This window comes from Oncorhynchus mykiss, chromosome 7, assembly GCF_057628025.1.
Source record: "Oncorhynchus mykiss isolate SJ-2025 chromosome 7, ASM5762802v1, whole genome shotgun sequence".
Taxonomy (NCBI): domain Eukaryota; kingdom Metazoa; phylum Chordata; class Actinopteri; order Salmoniformes; family Salmonidae; genus Oncorhynchus; species Oncorhynchus mykiss.
In genome coordinates this window covers 21,740,111-21,767,501 of record NC_143028.1, presented here as the reverse complement: position 1 = coordinate 21,767,501, position 27,391 = coordinate 21,740,111, and the positions used below count along the sequence as shown (strand labels likewise).

The following is a 27,391-nucleotide window of genomic DNA, read 5'->3' as shown; positions in this document are numbered from 1 at the left end:
AGGGGTTTGATGCTATAAATAGCAAGTTCTAACAATAAAAGCCACAGCATGTGATTTCATGAAACATATTGTTGGACAATAAAACATGTTAACGAGTCTGCCTAGAAGAGGGAGAGTAGAGGATGCAAATCTCGGTCGGCGGTCTGATGCTCGCTGCCATGTTGTTGAGATCTATGGGAATCACATCTTCCTTTCTTCATGGCTACTGAATAGTATTATTTTTATTTATTTATTTTTACTTGATTTATTTTGTATTATTTTTCCACTTATTTTTTTGTGTGGTTATGTTGTTGACATACAGTATGTGGTGATATGAAGGGGCTATTCCATCTGTCTTGAACACTGATAATATAAGTGACAACACAGGAAATTATTCCACCATATTTCTCTACTTTACTTTTTCTTCATTAAATTAGTTCTTTCAGATCATTGCTCCTAAAAGGAAAGGAAACAAAGTGTTGTATACTATTGGAACACATCCTGTAACTAAAGAGGAAAGGAGAAGGAAAGACCGGGGTTTTCGATTGGAACACATCCTATGGCTTAGAAAGGAGAAGCGAAAGGTGTTTTAGTCTATTAGAACTATCAGGTTTCAGGTAAGACCCAAGTGCAGACAGTGTTGAAGTAACAACGTTTATTACAACAACAGGGGCAGGCAAACGACAGGTCAAGGCAGGCAGGGGTCGATCCAGAGTAGTGGGGCAAAGGTACAGGACGGCAGGCAGGGTCAGGTCAGGCAGAGGTCGGTAATCCAGAGTAGGAGCATAGGACGGCAGGCAGGCTCAGAGTCAGGACAGACAAAGGTCAAAACCAGGAGGGCAAGGATAAAGAGAGACTGGGGAAAAGCAGGAGCTGAGACAGAACGCTGGCTGACTTGAAGAAACAAAACAAACTGACACAGGCCGACAGAAAACAGGGGATAAGTGGGGAAGATGGGCGACACCTGGAGGGTGGTGGAGACCAGCACAAGGACAGGTGAAACAGATCAGGGCGTGACAAGAACGCAGTCAGTGGCTAGAAAGATAGGAGAGGGAAAGTAATGTATCTTAGATTATTGGAACACATCTTGGGGCTGAGAAAGAATGGAGAAGAAATTAAATTTATCTTCGACTATTGGAAACATTCATGGCTCGTTCATGATGGACAGAAGTTAATTTGCAGGTTCAGACTTGTTTACCAATACTCTGTCACCCAATCATTACTTTTCCTCCTCCTACACTTTCCCCCTCATCCACCCATCACATAGACAGACTTCCTGGGCTGATTAGGAAAAGGATTTGTTTGAAATCTTTGAATGTAGTCAGGTTTGTTAATTGAATTTCAAAGTGCGTCGAAGGGAAGGCCTATCTCCCCTTGCCGTACGGTAATGATTAAAGGTAGAGATAGCAGTGTGTTTTTTTTTTATTCCATGCTAATTACGGGACAAGGTTATAAATACCTTTGCGCTTGACAGAGAGAGATAGGGTTCTCACTTATCTGCCAGTGACAACAATACCGGATGGGAAACTTTTTGTGAACTGCAGACCTAATTACTGAAGTAGTTATCTCACTTCTAACTTTATTTTAAAAAGCTAAAAGTGGAAAAGGTTTATGAAAATATTAGTTGATAGCAAGTATGTGACTGGAGTCATGAGACTTCCTTTCACTCTTTCCTTTTTATCGTTTTCCTTTGATCTTTCTTTCCATATTTCCCGTCTCTTTCTAACTCTCTACCCCTCTCTTTCAACCTTTCTTTCTGTCTTTCTTTCTCATGCTCCATCCCCCTGTATCTATCTCTATCGCTCCCCTTGTCACTCTCTATCTCTACACACACCCCCCCCCCCACCCAACCTCTATTTCTCTTCTGCCCTCTCTCCTGTGAAGGCAGGTTCCAGGTGCTGCCCAACAACAACCTGCAGATCCACAAGGTGACCAAGGCGGATGAGGGCGTGTACCGCTGCGAAGCGCGAGTGGAGGCCCGCGGCGAGATCGACTTTGTTGACATCGAGGTGGTGGTGAATGGTGAGTAGCTACAGCGTCCACTGTAGCTAATACCTGTCCAGTCATATGCAGTGGTGAACGAAGAGTTAGCCACCTAGCTAGCATAGCAAACCTACTCTCCCCTTGACGATCATATCCAAAACGCTCAGTTATATAAGTAACCTTGGTTCTCTGAAGGATGAAGCTCAACAAATCAGAATCATTAAAACATAACCTAGCCAGACATATTTTTCCTCTCACAGTAGCAGCCAGGCCTGATCTCAGAGCAGACTTATGAAGACTAGCGTAGCATACAGTACCTGCTCTCGTTTTGCACATATCAAAATCTTATCCGACCATATACAGTGGTCCCTTCTACAATAGCAGCCATACAGCAGTGTTGTTAAGGATGAGAAGCCCCATACAGAGCCACAGTGTAAAGGCTCCCTTAGGCCAGGCACTGGGGTGTATCGATCGGTGGCATACAGAATTGTTGCTCCTCTCAGGGTGAGAATAGAGTCACCTAGTGAGACAGAATCATTCTCCCTTCCTACACTCCACAGTTACAGCGCTGACACAGGGTTGCCAGCTCCCAAACCATCGCACCCCAGGACCACAGGCAAAATGAAACGCTTATCGGTCCGGAGACACTTGGTCTCTCACAAAGCAGGAACGTCTGTCTCCGGAGGCGGGGATTAGATTGTCAATAGTGGCGGATATCTCTGATCTGATTCAATTCAGGTTCTCTTTTGAGTTATTGACACAAAAATAATCATACCTGGTGTGTAAGAATCGAGTTATTGATTCAGAATGAATTGTGTTTGTTGTGTTGGTCACAGGAGGTTGGTGTCACCTTAATTGTGGAGGACGGGCTCTTGGTAATGGCTTGAGCAGAATTTGTGGAATGGTATCAAATACATCAAACACATGGTTTCCTTGTGTTTAATGCCATTCCATTTGCTCCATTCCGGACATTATTATGAGCCGTTCTCCCCTCAGCAGCATCCTGTTGTGTAGGTGGAAGTGTGATGGACAGCGGTTTGAATCTAGGCCTCCTGCGTGTTACAAGACTATTAGCCAACTGAGGTGAGGCCTGGGCAAGATATTGGGGGGCCAGTGCAAGTTCAGGTCTCAAGCAAGGTTACTCATCACGCAAGTGTAGTTTCAAACCACCACCGCTACAAAGGCAGTGACACCAACAGAACTGTGGAGTCACCGAATTGTACTGTGTTGAACAGAAGCTCTGAGCATTCACCTCAGATCGGCATAGTTTGAGAGAAAGAACAGACTCACCAATTTAGACAGGCTCATTATAGAGCTACTTAATGATGGTCAGTTTGGCTGCCACCACTCCTTTGATTTCCTACATACTCACACTATTTCTGTGATTTAAAGATTTCAATTAGCGCCAGCTCTGGGTTTTGTAGCCCAAAAAGCAAAAGGTTGTCATTTTTAATTACCTAATTTGTTCTCAGCAAGGCCCCAGAGAAGCCAGGAACGCGAGCCACCTGAGAGCGTTTCGGGAGTGATTGAAATGTGATCTCTCGCGAGCAATAAGCACAGGTTATGCATGAGCACCCACAATATTGTCTCGGCTATCTAGCTATTCCCACCTAATGTAATGAACGCACTCGGCAAAAAGAAAACACGGATTGCGTTCAATTTAGAGCACCACTTATAGTTGTGAGGAAGATCCAATAAGCTTGCTCAATGAGGCGAGTCCTATTATCCGCCCGGCAACATGACACCCGCTATCCGGCTACGGAGGTGGGACAGTCCACCGCCGCCATCACTATATAGTGTGTCCGACCGAGAGAAGGAAAAACTCAAAGTAACCCACTCTGCACAAACTGGTTGAATCAACGTTGTTTCAACATAATTTGTCAACTTTTTGTGACGTGGAATCTATGTGGGAAATGCATTTAATTTGAAAAAAGTCATCAAGTGAATTATTATTTGTAGGCATTTATTTTTTCAGGGTGGTGATCAGCTTTAATATTGCAGATAGATCGTGGCTTCTATCAGTGTAATTGCGTGTATCATTTCCAATCCCCCATATATGTTTTGTAAACATATACATTACCAGTCAAAAGTTTGTACACACCCACTCATTCCAGGGTTTTTCTACATTGTAGAATAATGGTGAAGACATCAGAACTATGAAATAACACATATGGAAACATGTAGTAACCAAAAAAGTGTTAAACAAATCAAAATATATTTTAAATTCTTCAAAGTAGCCACCCTTTGCCTTCATGACCGCTTTGCACAGTCTTGGCATTCTCTCAACAAGCTTCACCTGGAATGCTTTTCCAACAGTCTTGAAGGAGTTCCCACATATGCTGAACACTTGTTGGTTGCTTTTCCTTCACTCTGCTGTCCAACTCATCCCAAACCATCTCAATTGGGTTGAGGTCGGGTGATTGTGGAGGCAAGGCCATCATGATGCAGCACTCCATCACTCTCCTTCTTGATCAAATAGCACTTACACAGCCTGGAGGTATGTTGGGTCATTGTCCTGTTGAAAAACACAATGATAGTCCCACTAAGCACAAACCAGATGGGATGGCGTATCACTGAAAAATGCTGTGGTAGCCATGCTGGTTAAGTGTGCCTTGAATTCTAAATAAACCACTGACATTGTCACCAGCAAAGCACCATCACACCTCCTCCTCCATGCTTCACGGTGGGAACCACAAATGCGTAGATCATTTGTTCACCTACTGTGCTTCTCACAAAGACACGGCGGTTGGAACCAAAAATCTCAAATTTGGTCAGACCAAAGGGCAGATTTCCGGCGTTCTAATGTCCTTTGCTCTAATATCTACTGTTTATGTTATTATTATTGGTATCCTTTAGTACTGGTCTTTGCAGCAATATGACCATGAAGGTCTCACAGTCTCTTCTTAAAGGTTGATGTTGAGATGTGTGTTACTTGAACTCTTTAAGGCATTTATTTGGACGGCAATTTCAAAGTTCTTAAGCTCTTTCAAAGTTCTCCAAATTTTACGGCTTGACTGACCTTCATGTCTTAAAGTAATGATGGACTGTAATTTCTCTTTGTTTATTTGAGCTCTTTGTGCCATAATAAGGACTTAATAATAAGGGCTATTTTCTGTATACCAGCCCTACCTTGTCACAACACAACTGATTGGTTCAAACGCATTAAGAAGGAAATAAATTCTCCAAATTAACTTTTAGCAAGGCACAACTATTAATTGAAATGCATTCCAGGTGACTACCCCATGGAGCTCATTTAGAGAATGCCAAGACTGTGCAAAGCTGTCATCAAGGCAAAGGGTGGCTACTTTGAAGAATCTCAAATATAAAATACTTGTTTAACAATTTTTTGGTTACTTCATGATTTCATATGTGTTATTTCATAGATGTGATGTCTTCACTATTATTCAACAATGTATAAAATAGTAAATATATAGGAAACACTTGAATGAGTTTTTTTGTCCAAAGTTTTGATTGGTACTGTGTGTATTATTTTACATATACAGTGGGACAAAAAAGTATTTAGTCAGCCACCAATTGTGCAAGTTCTCCCACTTAAAAAATATGAGAGGCCTGTAATTTTCATCATAGGTACACGTCAACTATGACAGACAAGATGATAAAAAAAATCAAGAAAATCACATTGTAGGATTTTTAATGAATTTATTTGCAAATTATGGTGGAAAATAAGTAAAATTACAGGCCTCTCTCATCTTTTTAAGTGGGAGAACATGCACAATTGGTGGCTGACTAAATACTTTTTTGCCCCACTGTATACACTACCGTCAGGACAACAGTTTTCGCTGTGCTAGCATAATTGCAAAATAGCTTAAGAATGACCAATTAGTCTTTTAATATGATACACAACAGCTAACACAACGTGCCATTGGAACACAGGAGTGATGGTTGCTGATAATGGACCTCTGTACGCCTATGTAGATATTCCATAGATATTTACAGCTTCAATAGTCATTTACAACATCTACAATGTCTACACTGTATTTCTGATCAATTTGATGTTATTTTAATGGATTTTTTAAAATGTACTTTTCTTTCAAAAACAAGGACATTTCTAAGTGACCCCAAACTTTTGAACTGAAGTGTATATCCCCTCTCTGTGCAAGAGTGAAGACTCGCTCTGTCACAACTCCTGCTTGCAGACACACATGGGCTCTGGCATTTGCAACCATTTTCCTTACTCACTCATTTAACTCATCACACTTTTCCAATCCAACAGTCACCCTATCATCCTACACAACCACACCCCTCTCACAAACACACCCGTACGTTTATTATTTCATAAATTGTCCTATATTTGATCTATTTATAAATACTATAAATAAAAATGGAAAACAAATTATTTTACAACATTCCCTAACTTGAATAGTATAGTGTAATTTTAATTTCTTTATTTATCGTTATATATTATAATTTCATTGAGAGTGGAAACAGTACTTTGAGTCTTTTGCCCGGGTTTTTAACCACTACTCTGTCTTTAAAGGATGCAATCGCTGTTCTATCTGTCCAAAACGATGTACGTGTTTTAGGTTTAATTTATTCGACAGTGTAGCCAGTGATCTGCAGTGCTTTAACCATGAATTATTTTACTACTCTCTCTGGCTCTTTACCTTCATCCTCTTTTATTCCGGTAAGCAACAGATTTTCGCCCATTGATGTTGTCTGTACAGTTGAAGTCGGAAGTTTACATGCACTTAGGTTGGAGTCATTAAAACTTGTTCTTCAACCGCTCCACCAATTTCTTGTTAACAAACTATAGTTTTGGCAAGTTGGTTAGGACATCTACTTTGTGCATGACACAAGTAATTTTTCCAACAATTGTTACAGACAGATTATTTCACTTATAATTCACTATATCACAATTCCAGTGGGTCAGACGTTTACATGCACTAAGTTGACTGTGCCTTTAAACAGCTTGCAATATTCCAGAAAATGACGTCATGGCTTTAGAAGCTTCTGATAGGCTAATTGACATCATGTGAGTCAATTGGAGGTGAACCTGTGGATGTATTTCAAGGCCTACCTTCAAAGTCTGTGCCTCTTTGATTGACATCATGAGAAAATCTAAAGAAATCAGCCTCAGAAAGACCTCAGACATTTTTGTTGTAGACCTCCAAGTCTGGTTCATCCTTGGGAGAAATTTCCAAAAGCCTGAAGGTACCACGTTAATCTGTACAAACAATAGTACGCAAGTATAAACACCATGGGACCACGCAGCCATCATACCGCTCAGGAAGGAGACGCGTTCTGTCTCCTAGACATGCAAATCAATCCCAGAACAGCAGCAAAGGACCTTGTGAAGATGCTCGATAAACAGGTACAAAAGTATCTATATCCACAGTAAAACAAGTTCTATATCGACATAACCTTAAAGGCCGCTCAGCAAGGAGAAGCCACTGCTCCAAAACAGCCATAAAAAAGCCAGACTACGGTTTGCAACTGCACAAAGATTGTACTTTTTGGAGAAATGTCCTCTGGTTTGATGAAACAAAAATAGAACTGTTTGGCCATAATGACCATCGTTATGTTTGGAGGAAAAAGGGGGAGGCTTGCAAGCCGAAGAACACCATCCCAACCGTAAAAACATGGGGGTGGCAGCATCATGTTGTGTGGGTGCTTTGCTGCAGGAGGGACTGGTGCACTTCACAATATAGATGGCATCATGAGGCAGTGAAATTATGTGGATATATTGAAGCAACATCTCAAAACATCAGTCAGGAAGTTGATCACAAATGGGTCTTCCAAATGGACAATGACCACAAGCATACTCCAAAAGTTGTGGCAAAATGGCTTATGGACTACAAAGTCAAGGTATTGGCATGGCCATCACAGGCCCTGACCTCAATCCTACAGAAAATGTGTGGGCAGAACTGAAAAAGTGTGTGTGAGCAAGGAGGCCTACAAACCTGACTCCATTACAACAGCTCTGTAAAAAGGAATGGGACAATATTCACCCAATTTATTGTGGGAAGGCTACCCGAAACATTTGACCCAAGCTAAACAATTTCAAGGCAATGCTGCCAAATACTAATTGAGTGTATGTAAACTTCTGACCCACTGGGAATGTGATGAAAGAAATAAAAGCTGAAATAAATAATTCTCTATTATTCTGACATTTCACATTCTTAAAATAAAGTGGTGATCCCAACTGACCTAAGACGGGGAATTTTTATTTGGATTAAATGTCAGGAATTGTGAAAAATTGAGTACAAATGTATTTGGCTAAGGTGTATGTAAACTTCCGACTTCAACTGTATATCAAGTATGGATTCTCTCAACTTGTTCTCTCTTTTAAGTTCATTAACGTCAGCTTCAAAAACATTGACTGTACCATTCAGCTTTTCATTTTCTTTTTCCATTGTTGCGGCTTTCTCATCACTCATTTCATGGCTTATCTTCACCTCGTGTATCTTTACGGACTAACTCAGGTACGCCTAATTCATAATTTAGTGATTTTAGTAGTTTGGTTTCCATCTTTACTGTACATGGTGGTGAAAATATGTAATCTGTGTCCATTGAAGAGTATCTTATTGATTTTTTTGTTTTGTTTTAGAAAGTGGTTCTTCATTTCTTACGTGTTCACACGCCATGTTTTGGTTTTGACTGCGTTGGTAGTGTTTGTCGATAGAATTCCCCAGCCTTACAAGTAGTTTTGAGATATTTTCCAGTTTTGATGATGTTGCTCACGAGTGAGCAGATCAGCATAAAAGTATTATTATTTGGTCAGTTTAGGGACATTAATTTCTAAGATTTTTCACCAGGCATTCTGCACCGCCATCTTTCAGTCTGCCACCAACGGAAATAGTTGTTTTAAGACTGAAATTTCAACCACAGGATTATGTCACGATGGTAACCAAATTTCAAAATCGACAAACCTTATATGAAATATGTTGCATTTGTACCTTTAAAGCAATGTCAGATTTTCAATGTTATATCCACTATCAGAAAAGAATAACAATAGCCTGGGTAGATTGATTAGATTGAAGGCCATTCGTTTTTACTGCCCACACACACACCTGCATATACAGTTTTAGCCAAAAGTTTTGAGAATGACTCAAATATTAATTTCCACAAAGTTAGCTGCTTCAGTGTCTTTAGATAGTTTTGTCAGATGTTACTATGGAATACTGAAGTATAATTACAAGCATTTCATAAGTGTCAAAGTTTTTTATTGGAAGTTACATGAAGTTGATGCAGATAGTCAATATTTGCAGTGTTGACCCTTCTTTTTCAAGACCTCTGCCATCTGCCCTGGCATGCTGTCAAATAACTTCTGGGCCACAGCCCATTCTTGCATAATCAATGCTTGGAGTTTGTCAGAATTTGTGGGGTTTTGTTTGTCCACCCGTCTCTTGAGGATTGACCACAAATTCTCAATGGGATTAAGGTCTGGGGAATTTCCAGGCCATGGACCCAAAATATCTATGTTTTCTTCCCCGAGCCACTTAGTTATCACTTTTGCCTTATGGCAAGGTGCTCCATCATGCTGGAAAAGGCATAATTCGTCCCCAAACTGTTCCTGGGTGGATGGGAGAAGTTGCTCTAGGAGGATGTGTTGGTACCATTCTTTATTCATGACTGTGTTCTTAGGCAAAATTGTGAGTGAGCCCACACCCTTGGCTGAGAAGCAACCCCACACATGAATAGTCTCAGGAAGCTTTACTGTTGGCATGACACAGGACTGATGGTAGCGCTCACCTTTTCTTCTCCTGACAAGCTTTTTTCCGGATGCCCCAAACAATCGAAAAGGGGATTCATCAGAGAAAATGACTTTACCCTAGTCCTCAGCAGTCCAATCCCTGTACCTTTTGCAGAATATCAGTCTGTCCCTGATGTTTTTCTTGGAGAGAAGTGGCTTCTTTGCTGCCCTTCCTGACACAACGCCATCCTCCAAAAGTCTTCGCCTCACTGTGCTTGCAGATGCACTCACACCTGCCTGCTGCCATTCCTGAGCAAGCTCTGTACTGGTGGTGCCCCGATCCCGCAGCTGAATCAACTTTACAAGACGGTCCGGGCACTTGCTGGACTTTCTTGGGCACCCTGAAGCCTTCTTCACAACAATTGAACTGCTCTCCTTGACGATCTTGATGATCCGATAAATGGTTAATTTAGGTGCAATCTTACTGGCGGCAATATCCTTGCCTGTGAAGCCCTTTTTGTGCAAAGCAACGATGACGGCACGTGTTTCCTTGCAGGTAACCATTGTTGACAGAGGAAGAACAATGATTCAAAGCACCACCCTCCTTTTGAAGCTTCCAGTCTGTTATTCGAACTCAATCAGCATGACAGAGTGATCGCCAGCCTTGTCCTCGTCAACACTCACACTTGTGTTAACAAGAGAATCGCTGACATGATATCAGCTGGTCCTTTTCTGGCAGGGCTGAAATGCAGTTGAAATGTTTTTTAGGGATTCAGTGCATTTGCATGGTAAAAAGGGACTTTGCAATTAATTGCAATTCATCTGATCACTCTTCATAACTTTCTGGAGTATTTGCAAATTGCCATCATACAAACTGAGGCAGCAGACTCTGAAAATTAATATTCTCAAAATATTGCCACTTTATTCCCCAAAATGTTGACTTTATTCTCAAAGTGCTATCCTTGCAAAAACAGAACCACCACCCATTATTTTTTTACTATAAATATTTTCTCATGTAATCATTTAAAACCTGAATGTTCAATATAGCGTGCATAGCTCATCGCAGGTCTGTGGGGGATCTTCACAATCGCTGTAATACTCTACTTAGATTCTCGGTTGGCATTGATCATGTAATGTAATCTCAACTGCAATACAGGTCATTTGCACAGTGATATCACATTCATCTGTTGTATAAATTAACTAAATGTCTGACCTGGTATACCCATTTGAACTTTGCTGTGCTTTTAAACGGTTGAAAGTGCATTGGTATACATTTAGGTGACAACTAAACCAAAAATCTGACATTATTCAATTTTGTAATGTGGATGTGCTTTTAGATGGTTGAAAGCATAGTGAGAACACATTGGAAATTCAATTAACTTTTTGAGAGGTGGAATATAGGTTGTAATCTCATTTATCAATGTGAAATTCCCCAATCATCCACAAAAAAAAGTGGTGTACCCAGTGGGAATTATCTAAGAGGGAGGAAAGACTAAGACTAACCTATTAGCCCTAAGGAGGGGAACACTACGTAGAACGGAGGGAAGGAAACCCCTCTAAAGAGCCCAAAGTAAGGCCCTCCTAAGAAGCATAGATACCACAGTATTTGTTGTCCTAATGGAATTTGATGTATAGTCACTCGTGAACTAGATCTTAGGAGACAATAAGGGAAACACTAAAGAAAGAAACACCCAAAGTAAGGCCCTAAGTAAGGCCCCAAGTAACATGAATACAAGGTCCTTCTGGACTTTGAAGTGTAGTCATTTGTGTGTTTTACTCAGTCTGTAACACAGCTTGTCCCAAAGTGTGTATCATTTTCCCCAAGCCTCAGAATTACATATGAAACTATAGATTCAACCAACTAGTCGTGTAAAAACATGTTTAGTTGAGGGGGGAATCATTGCATCAGTCAGTTTGTCAGTCAGCACAGAGTTGATCTATAATAGAGTAAGCCGTATTACGGCTACGATGTTTTTGATTCGTATTAGCATTGACATTATCATGCAGACAGTGTTGCTAGTCTAGCGTACCCTTCCATCTCCAACTCCGACATTATCATCAAAGCGAGCGATAGAGGAGGAAGTGGCAGAGCGCTGGCCTCCCGCTGATTGGTTGGTGGATAGGGGTCAACTCAGCAGGGTGTCCTCCTCCTCTTCTGATTGGCCGGCTGAAAAGAAAACGTCGCCAGTGAAGAGTCTTTTGAGGCTGATACCCATCAGCTACACCTGTCCTTTCCTCACCCTTTCCAATTGAATCAACTTTTAAATGCAAACGGAGTTGTAGCCTTTGCAAAATCATCATTGTTCAGACGACCTTCAGAAATAAATGTAATTTAGGTAGATTTTTTTGTGATTGATTACAGTCAATTACACTGCATGATCAAAAAATGAAGTTGTTCAGTTGTGTGTGTGTGTGTGTGTGTGTGTGTGTGTGCATTTTTGTCTATTGACATATGTTTGTGTGCACAAGGGAGCATGAGTTTCCTCCCCCCGTATTTCTCTCAACCTTTCTTCTTCTCCAAGTCTTTGAAATTGAAATGATAAAGGAGATTAAACATGCATTATCTCGGCTACTTAGTATGTTGCTGATTTGCTCTTTTGATGTCTCTGTGTCTAGCATGGGTCTCCCATTAACTGGGCTGTTTTCAATGAGGCTCACTGATTTGGGAATGGACTGTATCGGATCAGGGACTTGAGAGAAGGGTGTTCGATTGACAAGCAAATCAATGTTAATCTTGTCAGAGAGAGAGAGAGAGAGGGAGAGAGAGAGAGAAATTCTGTCTCAGCTCAACCTGGGGTTACAGAATAAAACACATGCTATTGATATTGCTTGGTCGTTTCAATAGCCTGAAGTCCCATATTCCAAGCACTCAATCACCATGTCAAGCTTGTGACTACACATTTGTTGGATGCATTTTCAGTTCATTTTAGTTGTGTTTCAGCTAATTTTGTGCCCAATTGAAGTTAATAGTAAATTAAATGTTTATTGTAAATAAGAATAGAATGTTTCTAAACACTTCTACATTAATGTGGATGCTACCATGGTTACAGATAATCCTGAGTGAATTGTGAATAGTGATGAGTGAGAAAGTTGAAGTGTGTGGATGTGTGTGCATGCATGCATGTGTCATGACGTTGCCCTCTTTGAGTACAGCGAGCACCATCCCCCGCTCTCTGCTTCTACAACCAGACTGCTTAGGTCAGAGGTCATAAATTCCTGAGAAGACCTCATGGACACACAGTATTAGAAAGAGGGTAAACTTTCACAGAGGACAAAGGAAATCCTTCCACCTCACTAAACTTGAGGTACGAACAAATTTCATGTTCCATAGAAAGTGTAGAAGATCGGTTAAGAATCCAGCTACGAACTGGTGCGTTTGTCACAACTTGGGAAGCTCAAGAGAAACGGTGTGGCTACATTACCATAACGCTGTTTATATAATAGCCTCCGATATGAGGTTTATATCTAATTGTTGTATAAGATGAATGAGTGGGGATGATACTGTTTGTATAATGGTGTAATATGATTGTGGACTGTTTAATGAAGAAAAATACAATTTCCTTTTGATTTGAACTAAATCAGAGGACCGCCCCTGAGCCCAGTTAGGGTCAGACATCCTGGGACAGCCCTCTTCTGCCATTCTGAATAAAACCCAACTTTGAGAAATTATCACCAGATCAAGCTTACCTCAATTACAAGAGGGCTAAAGGTGTAGACCATTGCTGAATCATTGTAACCATACCACGTGGTTAAATTCTTAAACTATCGATACCGACAGAATAAGAACAAGTCTTTGATATTGATTACTAGTCTGCAGCTAGGAATTCGGCATCATTGAACGCGAAGAACGACAACCACCGAAACAACCATTCTATAATGTCACTCTGAACAATCCCCTCTAACCACAACTAAGAGAGAGAGGGAGAGAGACGGACAATTCTGCAAAATTAAATTAACTTTTCACCAGCGATCAAGACGACACACTGAGCGTAAATATATATATATATTGATTGCAATTGTTCCCGACTGAGTGAGCGTTCATGTGAAGGATTAGCATTTCAATTATTATAATTATTAACTTTGTAGTGACTTCTTAGTCGACCCCCACTCCCTTTTTGTCAAACAAGCCGCGATGCCGGTTCAGCTCACTAGGGCACATTCTATAATTTCATGTAACCATATTTACTGTTTGTTTATGCATTTCTGTGAATTACCTATTTAGTAATAAATAAATGATTTAAGACAATTGATGTATGGATGACTCATAGTGAAGACTGGGTTCGTGCAGATAACCAACAATTTACGACGTTTGGAATGAGATTAACATGAGGTAAAATAAATAAATCATTAGTCAGAAGACAATTGATCAGATATGAAAATATCTGAGAGGTTATATTGGGAAATTATAAATTTGTAATCTGAATACTTTCCTTGGTGCCATAACTTCAGAGTTAATTACAGTTACATGATTATTCAGTTTAATCGAGTAACTAATTACAGAGAATCTTTGATAAAAAGTTTTCACTTCTATGATAGTAAAGACACGACACATGTATATGTGTCTATTTGTTCACATGTGCAACTGTTTGAGAGAGCGAGAGACATACAGAGAGTGATTGAGAGTAGACAGAGAAATGGACTGTGCAGTCAGAGAGCGAGAACAGATAAACACAGTTGTAATATAGAGCTGTCACCGGCCTGTCAGTAAGCTGACTATCACTGCTTTCACTGCTGACAGCTCATGTTGATTGCATGGCAGTATGGCAGTGACTCATTTCATTGGCTACGTACTGGACCGTAACACCTCAAAATCCATCTATATGTGTTTGTGGAAGACAACTTCTCATCAAGATGTTTTGCGCTGTCCTTTTCTTATCGTTCCTTAGGTAATTGTCCCCCACTATGGATCTGTCTCCGTCCATTCATGCATACGTTAATCACACGCAATATCTCGGGACACCACTAGCTTGATTTCGACAAAACTTGGGTGAATGATGTGTCTTGCCGAAGAGATCCATAATTTACAAACTAATTGGCCCGGGGGGAGGGGGGGGGGGATGTTCTGGCTACACACAGAGTTCTGGTTCAATAGGGAAGAATACAGCTACTGCTTTCATACAGGCTAACCAGTTAGTATTTACCCTGTCATCCTAGACCTATCTACCACTGTTAGCCTGGTTAACCAGCTAGGATCACAAGCTAAATGCTACCTACTACTGTTAGCCTGGACAAACAGTTAAGCTTGGTTGACTTGCTACACATTTTAGCTACCACTGTTAGCCTGGTTAACCAGCCTGGCTAGGATGACTGGCTAAATGCTAGCTCAATGTTAGCCTGGTTAACTAGCTAGGATCACAGACTAAATGCTACCTACTACTGTTAGCCTGGATAAACAGTTAAGCTTGGTTGACTTGCTACACATTTTAGCTACCACTGTTAACCTGGTTAACCAGCCTGGCTAGGATGACTGGCTAAATGGTAGCTCAATGTTAGCCTGGTTAACTAGCTAGGATGACAGGCTAAATGCTATCCACCATTGCTAGGCTGGTTACCTGTCTACCTGTCCCTTGGAAGACTGCACAGTGACACTACAGTGTCCCCATTTCCCCTCTATTAAAGGACAAGACAGTCCAGCATGAACATTGACCGTGCACGGTAAATCACTTGGTGTGTGGCAAATCAACATGTAGAATCTTTTGGAAAATGGAAAAAATATTGGGGCTGATATTCTATGGTCAGAGGTAATAGGATGACCACTCTCTGCCCAACCACTGTGCACGGCGAACATTCGTGTTGATCTGTATTGTTCTTATGTCACAACAATCTTCATTTGAAGAGGGGGTGGGGAAGGTTGCAGTGCTAATTTCCTGTGTGCATGGTGTTTCACTGCTGCTGTTTTGCTCGCCTATGTGTCATTTGATGAAGTTCTCCTTACCACTAACTGTTAACCTTTTGTCTTGCTCCTATAGTTCCTCCTGTGCTGTCGATACTACAGCAGTCATTCAATGCCACAGCAGACTACCAGGAGTCAGTGACTTTCACCTGCGTCACATCGGGATCCCCCGACCCCGATGTCACCTGGCACAGGTACAGTTAGCCCCCTGCACACTATGTCATGGTTGTGTTCATTAAGCACAATACGGAAGAACACAGATGAGGCACAACCTGCACTTCAATATGAAACGCTGGTTTTCGTTTTCCCATTGCAAAACCTTTTGCTCCCTACCTTGTGACTTAATAAACATGATTCATGTTTCCTATTCATACATCCTACACTTCTATATGCCTGTGGCTTGGCGAACCAAATGCAATCCAGCCATTCTTTGACAAAACTCCTAGCCAACCAGACCACTAGCTCAACCACATTTGGCGTATGTTTTGATTTATATTATGGCAATGTCACCAACTGTAGTCTGGTCTATCTATCACTGTTACAGATTAGTGGCTCCTTCAACGTTCTAAATGGCACACACACACACACTCTTCACAAGCCAGTGCTGTAAACGATGACATCGAGGTGACATGTCCTTTTAGAGTGAGCCGCCACCTGTACCGTGTGTCACATTAGTCACACCTGCAACAGTAACATATGTTACATCTAGCACACTCATTCATTCATACAACAGCTATTGCATATATCCTGAACCTGAGTGACACACTCATTAGCATGTTCTTAGAAGCTATAATAACAGGGTTGTGTTCATTCGGCACCAAATGGAAGAAAACAGTCTGAAACAAGGAGCAACAATTTGGGCTTGTCCAATGAGAAATGCAGATTCTTTCTCTATTGCAAAACGCTTGGAAACACTTTCATTATATGCCCTAATGAACACAAACCTGTTATCCTGTACAGATTTGACCAGTATTTGTTTTAGCAAAATAATCCTGCAGAACGGGATTTGAACGTTTAGTCCATAATGTTGCTTGATCGGTGGTGAGGTGATTAGCTGGACAAAAGTAGGATACATGAAAAGTGCAATACTGTTACTGTGTGTAAGTGCAGGTTTTCAGTGAATTTATGTCAATCGTAATCTGCATTTTCTGTGGCGCAGGAAAATTCTCAGCAACAAAAGAGTGATCAAATGAAGATCCAACATCTAACTTTTTGTTAACTGTGTGGAGTTAATGACAGTGAAGAGGGGACTCCGGGATGCTGCCATTCTAGGCAGAGTTCCTCTGTCCAGTCTCTGTGTTCTTTTGCCCATATTAATCTTTTCTTTTTATTGGCCAATCTGAGATATGGCTTTTTCTTTGCAACTCTGCCTCGAAGTCCAGCATCCCGGAGTCACCTCTTCACTGTTGACGTTGAGACGGATGTTTTGCGGGTACTATTTAATGAAGCTGCCAGTTGAGTACTCTGTTTCTCAAACTAGACACTCTATTGTACTTGTCCTCTTGCTTGGTTGTGCACCGGGGCCTCCCACTCCTCTTTCTATTCTGGTTAGTGCCAGTTTGCGATGTTCTGTGAAGGGAGTAGTACACAGCGTTGTACGAGATCTTCAGTTTCTTCAATTTCTCTCATGGAATAACCTTCATTTCTCAGAACAAGAATAGACTGACGAGTTTAAGAAGAAAGGTCTTTGCTTCTGGCCATTTTAAGCCTGTAATCGAACCCACAAATGCTGATGCTCCAGATACTTAACTAGTCTATAGAAGGCCAGTTTTATTGCTTCTTAAATCAAAACATCAGTTTTCAAGTTGTGCTAACATAATTGCAAAAAGGTTTTCTAATGATCAATTAGCCTTTAAAAATGATAATCTTGGATTAGCTAACACAACGTGCCATTGGGACAGAGGAGTGATGTAGCATATGCTGATAATGGGCCTCTACGCCTATGTAGATATTCCATAAAAAATCAGCCGTTTCCAACTACTCATTTACAACATTAACGATGTCTACACTGTATATTTGATCAATTTGATGTTATTTTAATGGACAAAAAATGTGCTTTTCTTTCAAAATCAAGGACATTTCGAAGTGGCTCCAAACTTTTGAACGGTGGTGTATGTCAGTATATACATATGAGATGAGTAATGGAAGATACGGAGACATTATTAAAGTTGCTAGTGATCCATTTCTAAAAGTGGCAAGTGATTCCTAATCTATGTCTATAGGCAGCAGCCTCTGATGTGCTAGAGATGGCTGTTTAACAGTCAGTGGTGTACTATAGAATACAGTATATACATTTGAAGTCGGAAGTTTACATACACCTTAGCCTAACACAATTCCTCACACTAAAAGATACCCTGTCTTAGGTCAGTTAGGATCACTACTTTATTTTAAGAATGTGAAATGTCAGAATAATAGTAGAGAGAATTACTTATTTCAAATCAAAATCAAATCAAATTTATTTATATAGCCCTTCGTACATCAGCTGATATCTCAAAGTGCTGTACAGAAACCCAGCCTAAAACCCCAAACAGCAAGCAATGCAGGTGTAGAAGCACGGTGGCTAGGAAAAACTCCCTAGAAAGGCCAAAACCTAGGAAGAAACCTAGAGAGGAACCAGGCTATGTGGGGTGGCCGTCCTCTTCTGGCTGTGCCGGGTGGAGATTATAACAAAACATGGTCAAGATGTTCAAATGTTCATAAATGACCAACATGGTCGAATAATAATAAGGCAGAATAGTTAAAACTGGAGCAGCAGCACAGTCAGGTGGACTGGGGACAGCAAGGAGTCATCATGTCAGGTAGTCCTGGGGCATGGTCCTAGGGCTCAGGTCCTCCGAGAGAGAGAGAGAGAGAGAGAAAGAGAGAAGGAGAGAATTAGAGAACGCACACTTAGATTCACACAGGACACCAAATAGGACAGGAGAAGTACTCCAGATATAACAAACTGACCCTAGCCCCCCGACACATAAACTACTGCAGCATAAATACTGGAGGCTGAGACAGGAGGGGTCAGGAGACACTGTGGCCCACTCCGAGGACACCCCCGGACAGGGCCAAACAGGAAGGATATAACCCCACCCACTTTGCCAAAGCACAGCCCCCACACCACTAGAGGGATATCTTCAACCACCAACTTACCATCCCGAGACAAGGCTGAGTATAGCCCACAAAGACCTCCGCCACGGCACAACCCAAGGGGGGGGGGGGCGCCAACCCAGACAGGATGACCACATCAGTGACTCAACCCACTCAGGGGACGCACCCCCTCCAGGGACGGCATGAGAGAGCCCCAGTAAAGCCAGTGACTCAGCCCCTGTAATAGGGTTAGAGGCAGAGAATCCCAGTGGAAAGAGGGGAACCGGCCAGGCAAAGACAGCAAGGGCGGTTCGTTGCTCCAGAGCCTTTCCGTTCACCCTCCTACTCCTCCTTATTTTAGCTTTTATTTCTTCGCATTCCCAGTGGGTCAGAAGTTAACATACACTCAATTAGTATTTGGTAGCATTGCCTTTAAATTGTTTAACTTGGGTCAAACGTTTCCGGTAGCCTTCCACAAGCTTCCCACAATAAGTTGGGTGAATTTGTGGTTGAAAATCAAGTTTTAATGACTCCAGCATAATTGTATGTAAACTTCCGACTTCAACTGTACACGTGAGATCGGTGATGCAATATGTAAACACAATTTAAAAGTGACTACGTAAAATAGTGTGGAGTGCAGTTTATACATATGAGATGAGTAATGCTAGATACGGAAACATTATTAAAGTGGCCAGTGATTCCTAATCTATGTCTATAGGCAGCCGCCTCTGATGTGCTAGTGATGGCTGTTTTGCAGTCTGATAACCATGAGATAGAAGCTGTTTTTCAGTCTCTCGTTCCCAGCTTTGATGCACCTGTACTGACCTTGCCTTCTGGATGATAGCGGGGTGAACAGGCAGTGGCTCAGGTGGTTGATCTCCTTCCTATGGTATTGGGTGCTGTAGGTGTTTCCTGGATGGTGGGAAGTTTGCTCCCGGTAATGCGTTGGGCAGACTGCATCACCCTCTGGAGAGCTTTGCGGTTTTGGGTGGTGCAGTTGCCATACCAGGCGGTGATACAGCCTGACAGAGTGCTCTCAATTGTGCATCTGTTAAAGTTTGCGAGGGTTTTAGGTGTTAAGACACATTTCTTGAGCCTCCTGAGATTGAAGAGGTGCTGTTTCGCCGCCTTCACCACACTGTCTGTGTGGGTGGACCATTTCAGTTTGAAAACCAAGGCCCAACGTGGGAAAGGCTGGGGGTGAGAAACACAGATCTGGAAATAGAGAGGGGAGTTGTTGTCTTCCTGTGAAGAGGGCAGAACAAACCTCAAAAAGTTACAGGTGTAATGTAATATTTGGAGTGGCTAGAGATACTTGAGGAGAGATTTGGGAAACTTAAGGAGGTATCCCAAATTTCATATGTATACTGCTCTATCAAATGCTAGTACAGTTGTGTGGAAGGAATGTTGTGTACATGTCAAAGTTCATTTTCAACTTTCAGAAAAGTCTAAACTGTGCCATGCATATAACCTTTGGAGCGGTGCCAAATTTAACCGTCTTTGTATTGGCTGTGGGAAGGATTTTGACTTGACATTGTTTTTGTTCCCCCGCCTCAAATTCACTCTTGTAATAGCTTTTCTATCAATGGGAGAGATGGCGTTATAATTGGCCATGTAATTACAGAAAGCAATTGAAATGTTAAATCTATGTTTATCCTGTGAAAATTATATCTCGATGTGCCTCGCCTTGCAATACTGGCTTGTCTAATTGCTCCATGTAGACTGTCACACTGTATTGAGCTCAAATAAATGGTTTAGAAAGCTCTGGTGTTTAACCATCCTGACCACCAGGCTTGACTCTGTACTGTGATCACATCATCGTACACTCTTAGAAAAAAAGATGCTATCAAGGGGTTCTTCGGCTGTTCACTCTTTGAAGGACCCTTTTTGGTTGCGGGTAAAACCCTTTTGGGCTCCGTGTAAAACCCAGGGTTCTGCATGGAACCAAAAAGGGGTTCTACCTGGAACCGAAAAGGGTTCTAACAGGAACCAAAATGGTTTCTCCTATGGGAACAGCCAAATAACCCTTTTTGGAACCTTTTTGTCTCAGAGTGCACTGTCCTCTCTGTTCCACCTTTTGAACACTACTCCACACAGCACAACCCCGACTGTAACTCCACCCTGAGTGCAGCTTCACCCAAACACTTTGATCATCACTGACCACAGGTCATCACTGACCACAACTCAAACTCTGACTACAACTCTACTGTGACCGTTGTGTCCTCTTCATCAACAACCGCAATCTGACCACTGTGCCACCATAACCATACCCCTTTCCCTCCCCCTCACACTGGTTTGCAAGACTGCACTACTAACCATTCTGCTATTAAAGAGCTAGAGAACACCTTTTTCTTCTTCTTTCGCTCACCCCTCCCCCTCATCCCTCAGTTACATTTCCTGTTGTGGTCTGTGGTGTTTCCACCTGGCTGGCTGTGCCTGCATTCAGTCACTCATAGACTCTGATACAGTCAGTGTAATTTCCTGTGCATAGTACGCTGCCTCTCCACAGACCAGCTTGTACACACACACACGCACACACACACACACAGTTCTTAATTTCCTCCCTGGCTCCCTCCAGCCTTATTACTATACTTCAATATTTCTCCCAGTCCACTTTCAATTATCTCTTGCTCTCTCTTTCCTTGAGAGATGTAGTCTTAACACCATTATAATGTGTACGGGGGTGGGGGATGTGTGCGTGTGCCAAACAATTTATTTTTAAATGCAGTAAAGCTATTGTATGTTTATCATATCAGGGGAGGGGTGGTTGTGGTCTGTCTCTCTGTACACAGGAAGGGCCATGTGTGTCTTGTGTGTGTGTGTGCATAGAGATATACACATTTTATCTCTATGTTTGCATGTGTGTATAGTTGAATTGGTTGTGCACCTCTATCCTCTTTGTTTTTTATATATATTGTTTTTAAAAAACAACTTTTATTTAATTAGGCAAGTCCGTTAAGAACAAATTCTTATTTACAACGATGGCCATGCCGGCCAAACCCTAACCCGGACGGCACTGGGCCAAATGTGCGCCGCCCTATGGGATTCCCAATGACGGCCGGTGTTGATACAGCCTGGAATCGAACCAGGGTCTGTAGTGATGCCTCTAGGACTGAGGTGCCTTAGACCGCTGCGCCACTCAGGAGCCCGATCTGTCTCTCTGTACACAGGAAGGGCCAGAGGTTGGAGAGGTCGGAGCAGTACGTCCTCAACACCATGGAGGGAGGCAGGAGTACCCTGACCATCCGCAACATCATCCAAGGGGACGGGGGCGGCTATACCTGCCGAGCCACCAACAAGGCCGGGGCGGAGGAGAGGGAGCTCTTCCTCAAAGTGTTCGGTGAGTGTAGCGGCATGTCCTTCGTGGGCATCCATCCTTATGTTAGGACCTTCTCCAATTGAAGTGAACATGCCAAATGGTCTCACGTCGCATTTAATAATTACAACCAAAATATCATGTCCTTATCAGCCGTCTTGATGTCGTCCTGAAAAACACATTGCTACCTGGATTTTATATGGTTATTTGATGTTGCTTCGACCAGAAAGCCGTAATTGGACCTAGAATTGGTCATTTTAACATACCAATTTACTTTTGCTCAGTTACTTTTCAATTTGTTTTTCTTTAGATTTCTATAGGCTGTAGGCACTGTAGAAAGCTTTTAACATGTTTACTGTGAATTCCTTGATGTTCCTAGAGAGTGTAAAGTCTTTGACCTTTTGCACGTCTCTCTATGAATAAAAATCCGAATGGATTGGAACGAAAGACGCTGGGTCTTTAGAGCCAAAAACTGCATGTTCCGCCATAGGCAAAAGGCACTATAATAATCTACATGTTTAAGCAACATATTCCAACATAAGCTACATATTCCTGAGTATTACCAAAGATCTTTTATAAATAACCCAGATGGACCACAGCCTGTCATTTCCAATGGGAACAAATTAGTCATAGTGGGCAGAACAAGCATGGAGAGGGGCAGAACCAAGCACGAGTGTTCTAGAATGTATTTTCATATTTCCGTCAGGGGGAATGCCTACTCTGTGAAGTGCGTATGTGCAATAACTATATTCATCCCTTTTTTCACTTTGGGTAAGGGTAAAATCGACAAAACTTAGTCCACTCTGTTCGTAACAGATTAGAGTTTTGGGAGCAGAACTGTTTCATCAATGAGAACATTTGCATAATGTCGGCCAAAATCCATCTTCTCCCACTGCCGGCCACTGGGATTCCTCTCATCACCATATTTTGTATCGAGTGGAAACGCCAACCAGATGCATCACACTTACACATCCGGTGAAATATCTGGCTCGTTGTTCTATCTGTGGTGTTACTGGATGTTTTCTAGTGAGTGTACAGTCCTTGAACTTATGTGACCTCATGTGTGTCTATGAATATTAATACATATTGATTTGAATATAAGGTGTTTCGTCTTGAGCGCCACAAACAGCCAATTCCTATTCACCAAGGGAAACTATTATTTCAGAGGAAAACTTTTATCATACAGCCACTACCTCAACCAATCATCCAGCAACTTGAATCTAATACAATTCCAGATGGGAAAAAAAATACAACTAATTTATTGTAGAATCGGTGGCACCCTGTTCATAAAAGTTTCAATTTATATTTTCATAAAGCTGCCAGCATATTTCCTCCCTGATTATTCTGATCGAGCTCTTTCCTCTTTATGAAAATGTATGGAGATTTATGCTCTAGTCATCAAGATCCTTTCAAGGCCCAGGCTCCGGTTGGTCTTCAAAATGCATATTTCAATTAAGAAGATAGCGGAGGGCTTGAGTTTTGTTTTGCCAAGTGCAGTGGGGAAACACAGTTGTACGAGTTGTATTACCCCTGCAAGTTGAGAGAGAGCAGGAGATGAGGAGAAGAGCGGGATTTGTCATTGAGAGTTTAGGCCACATTTCTTGGTGTTTCACAGGGTTGAATATTTTGTGGCCTCTTGCGCTTGGTGTCACCCGAAGCAGCTGCACTGGCCAACATCTGGACGACCATGAAACATCAATAATATAGTTAAGAAACTTGAAGCAAAAGCTTATTTTACACAATAATGTGTATAAGAGAAGACCTTGATGAAGGTATTGGCAAAATGTTTACAGTAAAACAAACTTTTATTGTGCTGCCGAGAGTCGCTTAATATCTTTTCCATCTTCAGCTTGCTCCACGGATCAGTTATTCATCTCTAAAGGAGAAGACACACTTGCACAGAATTGACCATCTGTTGTGCATGAGCTTAAGCCCATTCCCGTATCATATTGATGAATACTATCATATTTCACTTGAAGGGGGTAGGCTATTGTTCATCCTTTACAGCACCTTTCCCACCCTGGAGTTATTGTATGAATCATAGGCCTCATCTGTGTATCGCTTCTTGGTTCCCACTAGGGCCTCTGGGTGTAAAAAAATATATTTTTAAAAGGTGCTGAGGTACTTAAGGCAGGTCTCAAGGCCATGTTTGGAAGTATTTAGCTTACCTTGAAAAATCTCCATCGAAATATTAATGACTTGTTATTTCTGTCAAAAGATAATTGTTTATGCTTCCATTTTTGGCTCTTCAATGACTAGGCCAATTTGATCGATGTAGCTCTAAAGGCCTAAAGAAAATAATTGATTTTGTGTGTTTGTATGTGTGCGCATGCAAATGTACATGCATATGCGCATGCATGTGTATGTGTTGGTGCATATACAGTAGGCATAGGTGTGTGTATGACCCCATTACGTGACAGGCTCTAAATCCCCTGAGATGGCTCATCCACCTTAAGGTTCACTCTTTTTGAAATTACAAAACGACTACTTGATTTCGCCAGGACCGCCTTAAAAAGCAGACACATTTTAGGCCTATTTTTCCCGTTTACTTCCATTTTTTCACAGCTCTACAGCCGTCGCTACTTTACTTGTAGATGTTGTATAAAGAAAATGTATACATGATATATATGTGTATATATATATATATATATACTTATTGCACACTATTTGCCCACGACACGCGTGGCGTTTGGGCGCTAGCTTAGACAGCCATGTCTGAGAGAGTGGTTTATCCGCCGGAGACCAATGGTGAGCGGACCTCTTCGCCTCCGCCGTGGTGCCACGCTCCTTAATGCTTTTTATCGAGGGCGCTCGGCATCAAAAAAAGGGTTTGCCTGTTACACCGCGTGTCTCGTCGCTAAACACCCAGCCATCGCCAGCCAACCGGCGTAATGCTGCGTCTGTTAAGAAGCCAGAGGATCCACAGAAGGAATTAAAGAGACTGTATAGAAGGAATATATGAAAGAGGAAAAAACTTCTGTCGAAGAGAAAGAGGAGAAGTAAAGATATTGTGAGAAAGAGGATGTGAGGGAGTAGGCAGACTTAACTCAAAGTAGTGGTTGTCTGTCTGGGCATGGTGTGGACTCAAATGTAAGGATTACTTTGTCTCGAGGCTATAAACTGCGATGCACAACTCTACTTTCAGAAATAGAAATGTACGATGCTGAAAAGTAGATTTCGATCGTATGGCCTCAATAGTCCAAAGCCCAAAGTCGTCCATCTTCCAATACCTGGTGCTTGCACTAGGCGTCTCCTGTCTTAAATTATTGTCTCTCTCTTTCTCCCTATCTCTGTCTTTCTTCCTTTCACTCTTCATCCCTTATCGCTCTCTTTATCTCTTTCATCCACCCTCTCTTTCTCTCCTTCTCTCTTTCCTCTATCTCTCTTGGTCTCTCCTCCTCTCTCTTTCTCTCTCCTGTATCTATCTTGGACTCTCTCTCCCCCTTCTCCCTTCCTCTCTTTCAATCTCTCTCTTTCCCTCTCTGTCCCTCCAGTCCAGCCACACATCACCCAGCTGCGTAACGTGACGGCGGTAGAGGGCAGCGCCGCCATGATCTCCTGTGTGGCCGAGGGTGAGCCGCTGCCTGAGATCTCCTGGAGGAGAGCCAACGACGGTCGGAGCTTCACCGACGGAGACAAGGTAACACTGGGATGTCCCCTGCTCTTACTTCCGCCCCCCTTTTCATTGAGTGTTGCCTACTGTTGCACTCTACTGGTACCCATTTCACTCTCTCTAGACAAACACCTTCACACGCAAACAAGCATGCACATGCTCACACACACATGCATGCTTGCGTACACACGCACACACGCACACACACATGCACGCACACGCTCAGACAGACAGACAGACAAACAGACAGACAGACAGACAGACAGACAGACAGACAGACAGACAGACAGACAGACAGACAGACAGACAGACAGACAGACAGACAGAGTAACCCCGTTCTCCCTGCTTTTACTCTCCATCTTCCACTTCATACTGCCTACAGTCACACAAAGTACTTTCCTCAACCCTCTCTCACCACTTATTTCTTGCTCAGATGCACATGCACCGACCAGTTGCCCTGTATTAACAAAGAACATATCTGAGGAGAATGCTCATCTTTGAAGATGGATGTGACTGCGTCATAGAGTAGTTCTCAGCACAGACATTTTATGAGTATACGTTTTGTGGGACCCAGAAATTCCAACATCTCCTTCCTAGGGTTCTTTAGAGGCACTACGTTATATCCACCATGCAATAAGGTACAGTATATATGAAGTAAAAGATTGTGTTACTTAACAAAGAGAGAAAGGTAGGCCATAGGGTAAGCTACCTCATCCAAAGATGAGTTATACTCAGTGTATCAAGGTTGGATGCCATTGAAGACTCATTTGAAACAAAACCATGTTGGTCACGACTTTCATCTCTGAGATTCTCGGAGCATACCTTGTGTCTCAACAGACAGAGGTTAAAGAAATGCTCTCAACATGGCTGAGAGTAAACAGACAGCTACCCTGTGTTTCTCTGTCATTGTCTCAGTAGCCGCCGAGCACTAATGCTTTTAGAGAGGCGCTGCATTAGCAAAGATGGCTTCCACTTTCCACAGGAAAAAGGTCAATGGCTGAGATAAATGAATGTGTGCGTTGGCACCAACCGCTCGGCTTTATAAATCAAGGCACTGAATGAGAGTAAATACTTCTTTGCGCGCCGAGGCAAATGCAATTATGGAAATGTGAGCGCCGAGCAACACACCTAAATGTATGGGAAAGAACAAACAGGGCTTTGTGTATATTGCTGCCTTGATTGATGGCCATGGTCATTAGGTGTAAAGCTACTCGCCTCTTCTTTCAATTTGCATCTGCATATCCAGACACAGCCAGCACGCTACTCTCTATTCTTTTATCCAGTACCATAAAACGTAACGCCACTACTTTACATCAGGGTAATGTAGCAAGAGCACTGTTTTGTTTTGTCTCCTTTTTTGCTGTCGCTAGCACATTTGTTTCTCATTGAAGCACATACAAACCCAGCAAACTAGTTGAGAAACAGTGTACGCTTAATGAAAGTCAATGATACATAGTAACAGAGCATTGTGGGTTTCTGTTTACCTGTTTTCTCATCTCAATGCCACTGGCGAGGTTATGATAGCACTAGCAGCAAGCCACAGCAGCTCCCCATTCATGGCAGCTTAATAAGGTCTTACAGCAAGCCGGCACTCCCAAGGGCAACAGGCACAGCCACTGTATCTCTACTGAAGAAAGAGGATAAGGAAAGTTGTGGCGTCTTCTTTTAACTGATCCAGAGCCAGCACTAATACCATCGGAGAAGTTCGTATGGGCTTACTTGGAGTTCAGCTTTGGAGATATCTTATTTAAGATCATGTGTGAGCATTGCAGGGTGTAGGAGGGCATGTTCAGTTTCCTCACATCAGATGGAGAGGACTTCCAGTGATCTGCTCTGCTCTCCATCTTTCATCTTCCACCTACCTTTACCTCTCTCTTT

The 27,391-nt window shown here is 42.1% G+C and overlaps 1 protein-coding gene across 4 annotated transcripts in view; it reads left to right on the top strand.

Moving 5' to 3' along the window:
* The window catches only part of ncam2a (neural cell adhesion molecule 2a), a 395,309-nt gene that overhangs the window by 303,997 nt on the left and 63,921 nt on the right, over positions 1-27,391 (top strand). For all 4 annotated transcript variants that reach the window (XM_090240540.1, XM_090240541.1, XM_036983099.2 and 1 more), the window contains exons 5-8: positions 1,864-2,001; positions 15,586-15,703; positions 21,755-21,924; positions 25,395-25,540. In XM_090240540.1, the coding sequence (XP_090096666.1) occupies positions 1,864-2,001; positions 15,586-15,703; positions 21,755-21,924; positions 25,395-25,540 (572 nt within the window). The remainder of the gene's footprint in view (positions 1-1,863; positions 2,002-15,585; positions 15,704-21,754; positions 21,925-25,394; positions 25,541-27,391) is intronic.